The 12,751-nt window shown below is 31.4% G+C and overlaps 1 protein-coding gene across 3 annotated transcripts in view; it reads left to right on the plus strand.

The window, feature by feature from the left end:
• MS3_00010298 (uncharacterized protein) overlaps positions 1-12,751 on the plus strand; it is a gene marked incomplete at its 3' end in the record, with an annotated part of 193,824 nt that overhangs the window by 151,608 nt on the left and 29,465 nt on the right. For all 3 annotated transcript variants that reach the window (XM_051218657.1, XM_051218656.1, XM_051218658.1), the window contains 6 exons: positions 4-175; positions 1,402-1,791; positions 2,113-2,166; positions 8,765-8,914; positions 10,957-11,130; positions 12,344-12,673. In XM_051218657.1, coding sequence (XP_051070355.1) covers positions 4-175; positions 1,402-1,791; positions 2,113-2,166; positions 8,765-8,914; positions 10,957-11,130; positions 12,344-12,673 — 1,270 coding nt within the window. The remainder of the gene's footprint in view (positions 1-3; positions 176-1,401; positions 1,792-2,112; positions 2,167-8,764; positions 8,915-10,956; positions 11,131-12,343; positions 12,674-12,751) is intronic.

Below are 12,751 nucleotides of genomic sequence, written 5' to 3' on the forward strand. Positions count from 1 at the left end.
AAGATTCAACATGAAGGTTCAATTGAATGGACAACAATAGCTTCTAATCTAGATACAAACCAATGGACATGGATCCAACCAAATCCATTGATTGGTTATCATGTTCGCATTCTACCGTCGAATCAATTCGGTTTTGGACATCCAACTAGAAATGTGTTAATACCACCACAAGTTAGTAAGTAATATTAAATTAATTCTACTTCTGTAAAATGTTATAATAAAACTAACTTGTCAATGGAAATTCATTCAGCCTTACCAAAACGTCATATTACTACTCATTCTTTTATTTCATGGAAAAAATTCTAACCGATTTTATTTATAGAATTTAGTGTGGAATTTTACACTAATTTCATCGTTCAAATGGCATGTAGTACATGACTTCTGGGGATCTAAATGTTTGCTCTCAATTTCTTCAAAATGAACGACACAATAATTTAATGAAGTACATTACTTCATATTAGTAAATCTATATAATGGTGTTACTAAGTAAATTACATTACTTCGATTAAAGGCAAGTAGTATTAATGTAGGTCAGTTCAGAATTGAATTTTCTGCAATTAATATCAACCATCACTTATGAAAATCTGAATGCCTACTGATACAATGTTTTTCATTAAAATCAAATTATCACAATTAGTACCTTCATATCCGTTGACCAAGTTAATTATTATTTAGATGATATAATGGGATAAGAAAATGACATTATTTGAGCCAATACTTGATGTATCATTTCAGTATAGATTTTGTTATATATGGCAATTGTGAACTCGTTTAGTGCTCTTTTCAGTGTGACTTTGTGTCGTAGAAACTGCAGTGGTTTTCGTTTCCCAGTATTACGGCCGAGTAAATTCAGTTATTCTCGATTTTTAGGTGAAAGCAGTAAGACTGTTGATTCAACATACATGATGTGTACATAAATGAGTCAAACCCCCGGATATAATAGTGGCTATCCGGATGCAACAGTGGTGACGTAGATTTAACTCAGCCGATCACCCAATTACAGCAGTTATAACGCTTAACTCAATAACGTAACAGATAACAAGTCGAGTATCTGAAGTGAAAGTTATTAAGTATCAGCACTTAGACTGATGTACATTCAGCTCGCAGGTCTCAAACAGAAAAAACCTTATGTCTTCTAATGCTGGTCACATATCAAACATACTAAAACTTGCGGAATAAAGACTTATCAAGGTAGTCCGCCCAAGATGATCATAGCAAAAAAGACTGATCGATTGCAGTTCTGAATATGGACAATAGGAAATTACAAACCGCTATCAGAACTAAGTAAATTCCTAGAATTTCCTGTGTGTTTTCACTTAATGTCAACCCATTTATTCTTAGTTCACTTATAAAAGACAGATATTGATCATTAGAAACTTTCTCCTTTGCTTTAAATTTTAGTTATCCCTGATCTAACATTTATGCGACCATCTGTTGAGTCACCGTCAGATATTTTAATTGGTAGAGCTGCGCCAGAACTTGTATGGCAAATACCAAAATCGTATACTTTAGACAGGACATTTACTCCATACACATTTGAAGTACAAATTAAAGCTGTAGAGAAGTCAATAAATCGTGAAACTAATGATGTGGGCAAGAACTCTGAAAAATCTAAAAGCACAAACAATGAAAACATATGGAGAGTTCTTGCATCTGGTTTAAAACGTAACCGTTTATCACTGGAACATTTAAATCCCGAACAAGAATATTGGTTACGTATAGTTGCTGTTACCGAATATGGTCGTGGTACACCAAGTCAACCTGTACGAAAAATGGCTGATTTAACTGCAAGTAAGTTAAGACTCAACAATCTAACAAAGTGCAAAGGGTGAAACTCAAATAAATGAATAGAAATAATAGGAATAACAGTAACCATAATAGTGGTAATAATGATGTAAATAATCTGATTTATCATATTTGACTAGAAAGTTAATAACTTAAAGAACTAAATTTCTGCCCAATACTCAATTTATTCGAAGCTATCAAATCCAACCCTGACAATAATACCAACATACTCTTAAAGTCTTTATGCTAATCAGCAATATCAATTATTTTACAAATGTTTCGATAATCATTTCTTTCATTTTTCTTAATTCTCTGGAATGAAAAAAGAACATAGCCGATATGCATCAGCATCCGTTGGAGTGATACATGAGCCTACACCTAGTGAGTTAATTCATTTGCTGACTATGTTTATTTATCTCATTTTGATTAGTTTTTTTTAAATTACACTTCTATCGTGAACGACTTTTTGTGAAATAATATTTAAAAGATGTTCAATTTCTGAAATCAGGAGTGTTTGCCTCAAGATATTCAAATTATGGGTTAATAATTTTGGAAAGTGTTCAAATGGTAAATTTCATAAATTGAGAATTTTAGGCTTTTTTTCCCAACCCAAATGACTTCTATCAAGCAAATGTCATAACAGTGAAATGAATTCCTGGCTCGAATACACCATAAAAATTACTGAAGTTTAATTTACATTAAGGCGATCTCATGTATTAGGTTTTATCATTGGTTTAAAAACTTCATACCTGTTCAGTTGAATTATTTGTGGAGATAATGTCAGTTTAGAGAAGGTGTTCGTTCTGTATAACATTGAGTGGAAAATCAATCTAAATCAAATAAATATAGACAACAGTTTCCTATTAATTTCAAACTTCTTAGCTATATTCACCTATCTTGAATACTAGAATTAAGTCGAAACATTAAGTCCCTATGATAAACACGAAATCATAATACCATTCATTGAGGATCCAATACTCCACTATTTATATGGTCTCATCAATATAGCTAATTGTTTAACTAGTAAATTTAATGTTTATCTGGCATAATAGAATTACGTTTCTTCATGTTTCCATACGCCCACTATATCAACAATGAAAACTTTTATTTTAAGTGAAAGCTGCAAAAGCGCCTGTTTTTTAACCATGTTGATCCCTTAAGTAAAACAGTGAGATCAAATAATTTTTGATTGAATTCCTAATACTACGTACAGTAGGTTATACTTGTACAACCGATTTAAATTTTCCATATAAGTAGTTAACTTGTATTATTATTATTGTCATTATTAGCTTTATTCAATATTATATTTTTTGTACAATATAGAATTCTCAGCGCGACGTATTTCAACAAGTTTCTTTTTCTCATTTTTTGATCTATCCTGACGGTAAGTGTTTAGCGATCACCAGCTATATGTCAGCAGTTGTGGAAGTGACATCTGAATGATGTTCGTTCTTTTCAATGTATGTTACCGGCCACGATGATGTCGCTGATTGTACCTTTTCGTAACCTGTACAGCGAAATATCGTAAACTTTTCATAAACGCGCCTGAATAGGTTGTGCGCTCAATAGATATAATGATGTGTTAAAACAAACAAGAAAACAGATAACTTGTTGAAATATCTAGATGGCAGGAACAGGTAGCCCAGATATTCAAGCAGGCAGCTACCACAAGTATAATACATAGTGACTAGTGAAACACTACAGTATTTTTAGAGGACTTAGTATTCTCATCCCGGTTTGTGCTTGTGACCAAATAAATAGTATTGTCATTAATTGACACTTTCCGGTCTGTATATACTAAGTTCTGATGAGAATCTTTTAACTACAGTAGATATATAAGGATATAAATAAGTAACGATTATAAACACAAATAGTGTTTAGAAGAAACATCATTCTATTGTTTTCAATGTAAAATCATTACTTATCTTAATAATAAATAATAATGTTTCTGAAAATACGTTTTTTCTACATTTCAATCTTAAATAAGTATCGATTAAGTAGCACAATATTTGCTTTGAAAGATATAACTAAACAATTGTTTTACATTGTACAGTATATGTCAATGACAACAATATCGTTTATAAAGAGACACCGAATGATACAATAGATATTGAACTGTAACCTATATCTGAAAATCACTTTATAGATTATTTCTTTTATCAAGACTAAAGAAGAAGTGAATTCGAAAGAAAAAGAAACAATTGTTTAATACATTATAAAAAATCACTTAAGATAGTAAATCATACTTGCTTGTATGTTTCAGTCAAATCTTATTTCAGTGAAAACATGTAATTATCGACTAGTTTTCGAATATTTACATATGTATGTTAACCGAAATGTTGGAAACTGAATGTTAAAAGTAGAATATTATTGATATATTTAAATATTTTTGCTATAACTGTGACGGCAGATTAGAGGACAGCGAATAATTGATCGGACCAAAGACGCGCAAACACGTAGAACGGCCTTATGTTCCCATTGGTCCCGCTTCCCTGTCTAGCTCAGCCAGTTGAGTCCAGAACGCAAGTCTCAGCCTCGGAGATATGGATCATTATATTTCGAACACACTCTGTTTAAATACTAATCAAGCAGACCACATCGTACCATAAAATAGAAAATAACATTGTACAATATTGACCAGGAGGAAAATGACACGTGAAATAAGTACTGACCAATAAGAAAATAATACCATCTCCAAGTCCAAGAATAGCATTAGACTTAATAGAATAATTTTTGGGATATTTTCCTGAATATCCCAACAATTTTGTAGGTCACTTTTACTTTTAAAATACGTAATACTGTTGCTGATATGAGTAGTTACTTAATAGTTTTGAATGTGTATTTTTAATTGTTTAGTCTTTTCTATAGAATGTAAAATGTCATTAAGTGAAAAAGTTTTAGAGTTCTGTCTTTTTTTGCTTCTAGGCCTAAGAACTTTAAATTCTGTATTGTTTAAAACCTGTTTGATGTACTTGTTTTAGGTTCTAAGGTTAGTGACTTATTTACAGCTCACTGAAAATGTATCTGCTGTATGAAACTGAAACTGATATTTCAATTACTCTAACTTACATTATTCGAGAAAACTAACTAACTAGCCACAAAACTCAATAGTCTGTAGTTACTTGCATTGATAATAAGTCTTCTTTTTTCTCTTTTTCCATAAAGTACTTTGACGTCTTTACAGAATGTATTATGAGTGTAGTTAAATTGTTGTATGGCGAAGGAGGAGATAAAAATTATTGTATGGTCTTTAATTATAATCAATAGAGTAATACATAATCCGAAGAACCTTATATCGTGTTAGCTATGATAATGGTTATACGGAAATAATCTGATTTAGGAATTTCGGAAAATTCCATCAAAATAGAGGGAAGATAAAAATACACTTACAGAAGGATTGGGTGAAAAGTTTTATATTATGCTTCTTTGGTATGAAGTGACCCAATTGTGAACTAAGGGAAATAATGGGACTGAATAAGTCTATTTGGTTCGGTTTCATTCTATTACTCTCGATGACTCCTCTTACGAAGAGGAGAAATAATCTCAGTCCTAATAATAGATCACATGAGAATTGATATAGAACCGAAAACGCTTCGTTCACTTTATAAATCCGGTATTTATTAAGTAGGGAAGAACAGTACGATGCAATGACTTGATGATTTACTTTCTTGGTCAGTCTGAAGCACATTAGATAGAGTGCTTACTTTAGCAATAAAACACTGGCGGTCAAAAGTGTTATGCTCAAGTGTTGAATTTTAGCTTTATTTTCTGTCCATTTCAGTAAAATATTTAAACTTGATAAGTCATTTTATGTCTTTCTATTTGTAACATATGAATCATAATTCAACAAAAAAATGATAATTTGAGTGGTATATATAATCTAAATACTACTATAATGGTTTCCTAATCGCTATTCTGTCTTTATGTTTTTGTTATCAGGTGTTATTATTTCCCGTACTGTTATATAATTTCATGAAGTTGAGACAATGATCTTATTTTTAGAAAACGCAATAAGAGTACTTCACTGTTATCTTAATTTTGAAATGGTTTCAAGTTGATTTTTGTCTATTTCAGTATTGAGTATATATGACAGTCACGTACTAACGGCTTTGAAACATAGTGACAAAATATGAAAAATTGATTAGAACTAGAAACTCAAATCAATGGATGCCAGATCAGTAATAATAAGGTTAAGCACTTGCTGCAAGACCTGCGTGTCCTGAGTTCAATCCCTAAAGTGGTCGTACACAGGTACTACCATGATAAAACAGCTATATATTTCTTTCTGGTTTTCAATGGTTAGCTAACTAAGATCAGTTCATGATGTAAACTATGAAATTCAACTATCTCTGTATATTGTCTATTGTAAAAACAGATAATACCCTGAATTGCTTACATTCATTATAATATATTCAAATAATTTTATTTAAAAAATTTGGAAGGGGTAATAATACACTTCAGTGCCTTTTATTTACAGTTCATAATGTTATGATAAAATGGCCATGACTATATGAATTAAAGTCGTTTCATTAATAATGATTGTACGAAATTGAGTATTATCAATCAGAATATACGTAAAGCAAATACTTAAAAGATTTATTCTTACTTTGATAAAAGAAGATCACATTCGATGAAAAAAGATAATTTAGTATGTATAAACTCATGGTTTACTTTAACATGTATTTCATCTAAACGAAGCTAAACAGCAGTGTGATGTAATCGTTTTTTCACTTCATAAAAATATTTTATTTAAACCATTAGGATTGTAATCAGAGAGGGATTTTGTGGACACTATAGTAATTTTAATAGTTGAATTCATGAGTCAATTGAATCTAGACCACCATGAAAAACCTGAAAGCACTGGACGGCCATTACGTCCTATTGTGAGACGCCTCAGGAGTGAGCATCCAAGATCCCGCCCTTCGCGAGATTCGAACCCAGAGCCTATCAGTTTCGCACACGAGAGCTTAACTAATAGACCACTGAGCCGGCATCCAACGGTGTTAATGTCTAAATTCAACCAATCCACGAAGTTGCGCCACCGTCCGGCGGGATCGTGGATGCGCACTACTGAAGAGTCCCGTACTAGGACGAAACAGCCGTCCGTGGTTTCAGGTTTTCTATGGTGATCTAGCTTCAGTTGACTTATGAACTCAACTATCAGAAACAACAATAGGATTGTGTTAATAAATAGTCTGATTTCGGATTATATTTGTTACGTCACACCTCTACTCCCTATCTTCTCATTACAAATAAACTTCAGTAATATAACAAAGTGACTTATTAGTGAGAATAATTCGATTCTTTCACTATACTAAATATATTAATTCATCTCGATTTTAAGATTCAAATAATATTCATTAATTAGAAAGTAAATTCTTTTTATCATTAGTGTAATTCATGTAAGAAAGTTTTTATAAAACTAATACACAGCTTCGTTTTATTAAATTTCGTCTATGTTTATTATGCATTAGATCGGACTAAAATATTCAGGACGGTTTATTATATAGTTTTAAGTTTTTTTCAATAGGATTCGATCTCATCCCACACATATAACACAAGCCATAAGGTTTCTTTATAATTAAAAACTCTCCTATACATATCTCTCCCCTAATACAATAAGAGTTCGTGAATAGTTTTTCAAATTCTTAATACTGGTTTAAATCATTCCTTCCGGTTGTTTAAATATTTCACGTTGAGCATATGTTCAGCCCAAGTGAGTTGCCTTGATATCGCCATTAAGTCACAAATATTTTTTAAACTTAGATGGTAGCTAGCAGTGGGATCAATAGCGTGCATTTCTTCCCACTTGAGACTCGTCAGAAGTATGTAGCGATTTGTTTGTTTATTGTCTTAACCTCTTACATAGCTCTTTCATGCTGTTTACATTTTTGATCTTACTGTTTACTTATATCCTTTAACAGAGCAATTTTTAATACTTAATATCTTAACAAACTGATTTTTTCAATCTCCGACCTACCCTATATGTCAGTAGAAACGTTCATGTTATCAGAATGTTTATTAATCCTATCTTTACTACTTTATCTGTCAGTTACTATCAGTTTTTTTCACTTTACTTATTATGTTTGGTCATGTTATCCTCTTTGACTGTTACCACTGTCTCGTAAATTCCTTTGATTGGTTTAATACTTTTCATACAAGCACGTAAACATTAAAGTATATAAGAGTGAACCTCGATGATGATCTACTGAAAAAAATTATATTTGGTCAAATGTCTCAATTCAATTTACACGACTGGAATTTTCGATACTTTATAACTTTTAAAAATTAGAAAAAACTGAGAAGCAATCTAATTTTAATTCGGTACTACTCTGAACTGTAAATTCATAACCTCAAACTGTATAGAACCCATGCTCTACAAATCGGAAAGGAAGCACTTCAACTTTAACCCAGTAAGTTAAAACCTAGTGTCTACAATATGAACTATAATCAGTTAGCGATGAAGTGAGATACCTCCATTTTTAGTATCAGTCTCACTTGTGATGCACAACATAATTATTAAGATAGTTTTTTTCCATACAATTTGACCAGTGTGCTTGATAAATTTAAGCACATCAAATGGGACGAAATGGCCGTCCAGTGCTTCCAGGTTTTCCTTGGTAATCTAGTTTCAATCGACTCATGATCTCAGCTATTAAAATTACTATAATATACACAAAATTCCCTTCTGATACTTCAAAAATAGGTAAATTCACAGAATAAAGTAAGTTAATATTATTTCATGGCTTTTTGGCGTTATCTTTAAATATCGTTACAAAGATTTCATGTACTTATCACTAAGTAAATGATATATTGTGAGAGAAATTGATAGAGTATATTACAGTAATACGTATAAAGAATACAAAGATCATCCCAAGATGCTTTTCAACAAATCAAAGTGTCTAGTTACTATAAAATACAGTCATTATATTTCAGATTCTTGATTCAAAAAGAAACTGTTTTGTTTAATCTCTTACAGCTTCACCATCATTTACTGATCCAGAAACAAGTGTGATTTATGCACCAATTTATGGTCAACTAGAATTAAAATGTACATTTAGTCCTGTTAATGGTGAAAATGAAACACGTTTCAATTGGTATTTTGATGGTAAATTGTTAGATACAAATGGTATGTTATCATATTATCATTATTATCAGTACTATTTTTCATTTATATTTACCCTGAATAAAATTGCATGTAGAATTCTATGAACTATTTTAACTAGTCATGAAATAATTCTATGAAGTTTACTACTAACTATAGTTAGTGTTCATGTCATTACACACTGTGACAATAACAACTAATCAGTTAAATTAAGCAAAGATGGATAGTAGCTAGCAGCGGAATCCAGGACGAACGTTTCGTCCTAAATTAAACTCGTTGGCTGGTTGTACCTGCATCTCACAGTTGGTGTACACTCGGGGACTCGAACCCGGTACCATTAGCCTCAACGCCATTGCGTTATCCACTTAGCTATTGTGTCCTGATTGCCACCTACTTGTGCAATGTACATATGTCAACATGAGACTGATCAATTGCAGTCCTAAATAACAATGGGAAGATACGAGTAAAACAACACCAAGTGAATTTATTCAAATAAACGTTCTAGTTTATAGAATGAATAATTATGTAAAATATGTAAAAACTTTCTTTATTTTATGAACATCAAAAAAGACATACTTAAGATTCATGAAACTGAAGAGAGAAAGATAAGTGTTATATATATGTGGCTCATCTAATGAATCATAACTTAGTAAAGAAAGAAATATAGATGATATCTTCTGTTGACACCTTTTTTCACCTGTAGTGAAATTCCTGTTCATTTACAAGATTTTCAACTGATCATTGTTAATGATAGGAAACAAACAAACAAACACATAAAATGATGACATAAAGAAAGATACTGGGAGATTTGTTGTCAACTATACTACAAATTTATTTGCTTTATGAATACAAAAAAACGAAATCACAGTTAGACAGATTGATTGACATGAAATTCTATTTTATTCCATACCAATATAGGAACAACACCATTTTTTTTAAAAAAATAATGAAAGGCTAACACGTATTTTGTTTGTCCAAGAAAAAACGGATTTAATGAGTTCTGCAAATATCTCTAGCTATGATCTTCCAAAAATTCTATATCCTTCATTGAGACTTTAGTTAAATAAAGGCGAATACAAACTTGAGATTTTTGTTTTGAAAAACTACTTCTGTAGTTTTGACAATAATTAAAAAGAATTCTAAAATAGTGTTATCTAGTTTATTGGTTACTTCCTTATTTTTGAGTCCATACATCGTAGTAACTACACAAAAATATGAAGGGAGATTAACAATTAAAATTCTACCTGAAGTGTGTGCTGATGATGTCGTTCGGAAGTACAACGAAAGCTCCAAGATCAAAACATCTAGCTTAAAAAAACTCCATCATAATCATCAAACACTTGTTAATATATGCTTTAAAATATGTTATTAAAATTCATAATGTGGAATGAACTCAGTAGTATAAATTACAGTATATTTGTTGATAATACATGATAGAAAATATATAATTAAAAAAAATTTCTAATAAATTCAAATAGTGTTGTTTTACTTGTATCTTCTCATTGTTATTTAGGACTGCAATTGATCAGTCTCATGTTGGCGTATGTGCATCCTGTGCGAACTGCCTCGATATTGTTTGAAGTCATGAGCTTTATAAACAAAGATGTATAGTGGCTAGTACTTGAATCCAGTTTGATGCGCGTCTCGTCCCATTTGGGACTGGTCAGCTGGATGTACCTGTATCTCAGAGTTAATGTTCACCCCAAGACTTGAACCCATTAACATCCGCTTCAAACTCCATCGCGTTGTTCACTTAGTCACTGAGTCCCGATATACACCTGCTTGTGCAATGGAGTGAAATTTAAATTCACTTGGTGTTGTTTGACTTGCATCTTCTCATTGTTATTTATGACTACAATTGATCGGTCTCTTGTTAGCATACATGCATCCTGTGCGGAATGCCTCGATATAGCTTTAAGTCACAAGCTTTGCTCAAAAAAATTTCTAATATTTAGAAGTTTTATTTATTTAGATTAAAAGTGGTATTTATAGGAGATAAACACTAAGTGTTTAAATAATCATTAAAATAATACTACTAACAATAAACTGACTACATTTTATTTTAGTAAATACTATTTATCCAACTTTAAATCAGAAATTCTATAATACAGTATCCAAGTCTGGAGATACAGCCGTATTACATTTGAATGGTTTAAGTGAAAATGATTTTGGTTCATACATCTGTAAAGCAGTGCATATATTGGGTACTAGTGAAAAAGAATTTATTGTAAAGATGGCAGGTAAGTATAAGATAAATTTTTTTAAATTGAGGACATATTAATTTGAATTGATTAGTAACACAGTAACAATAAATTTCAAATCAATCTCTTGTTTATCATTACTGATAACCAAGATAACTTAAATCGAGAACATTTCATTGAATCAAATTAATCATGAACTTTTTGTTTATTAGGGATAATCGTTAATTTAAATGATTGTTAATATGAAATTTTGTCACAGAACAGTGTGAACTAATCCACTTAGTTTGGTTTAAACAATTTAGTGCGCTGTATATTGAAAATATTTAACCCTGAGATAAGTTAAGATAGAGGAATACTTCATGCCAATCATATCAAGAAATCTATAATGATCCGTAAAATATATGATCAATGGATGAATTGATTGAATTTCGGAGATAGTATCACAACTTGGCTAAAACGTATAGTCGGTTGTACGGAATCAAATAAGCTTTATTTTCTTACTTTGTGAAATAAACTCCTACCAACAAATTAATAGTCTCATTTTTATAACTTATGTTTATTGGAAGTGTGATAGTTTAATCCCAAGTGACTTTCAACCAAAATAAGAAAGGTATAAAATATATTCCTGTAGATTGTAAAATGAAGACAAACAAGCATAAAATTCACTTGGTGTTTTTTTACCTGTATCTTCCCATTGTTATTTAGGACCTCAGTTGATCAGTCTTATTGGCATATGTGCATACTGTGTGTATTGCTTCGATATTGCCTTGATTCACAAGCATTCTAGGCGAAGATGGATAGTGGCTAGCAGTGGAATCCAGGACAAAGCGAGTTTCGTCTTATTTAGGACTCGTCAGCTGGATTTACCTGCGTCGCAGAGTTGATGTTGACTCCGGGACTCGAACCAAGTATCGTTCGCTTCAAACGCCATCGCGTTATGTATAAAATACGAATCTCGTGAATTATGTAACTAATCCTATCGAGTTTATGTATCAAAATTTCTGACCAATTCACATATTATTCCTTACGACTATTCGTTTTATTGAGCAACATATTCATAGATAAACTCTTCAATGACTCAAGCCACCGCATTTTTTCCTCTACTGAACTTTTTGACAAGAATATAACATAACTATAAATCCTACAGTTAACAATGTAATATGAACTTAATTTGTATCTATATGACTTTTTTGTAGTGGAAAACATTTTTCCCCTACTTTCATACGATTTGCTTTTTTTCAACATATTTTAGATGCTCCTGTATTTTTAGAAGTTCCTACTCCATTGTTGACTGTGAAGTTACATTCACGTTTTGAATTGCCTTGTTACATTGATGCGTTACCACCTCCAACGATAATTTGGACTAGAGATTCAAAAAGAATTGTTGAATCACATCGTACAAAAATTGGTAAAGCTGAAAAACAATCAATCAATAAAACGCCTCGTATGTCAAACTGTGAATTTAGTACAGATGCAACGTTATCAGTAGAAAAATGTATTTATCAAGATTCAGGCTTGTATACGTTAACAGCTGAAAATATAGCTGGTCGAATAATGACTAGTTGTTTGATTCATGTTGAAGGTATTCAAACAATATGGGCGGTATTTTATTTTTAAATTATTTATGCTTAAACTGAGCACGAACTAAGAGGTTTGTAGC

The sequence above is a fragment of the Schistosoma haematobium genome, chromosome ZW (assembly GCF_000699445.3).
Source record: "Schistosoma haematobium chromosome ZW, whole genome shotgun sequence".
Lineage (NCBI taxonomy): Eukaryota > Metazoa > Platyhelminthes > Trematoda > Strigeidida > Schistosomatidae > Schistosoma > Schistosoma haematobium.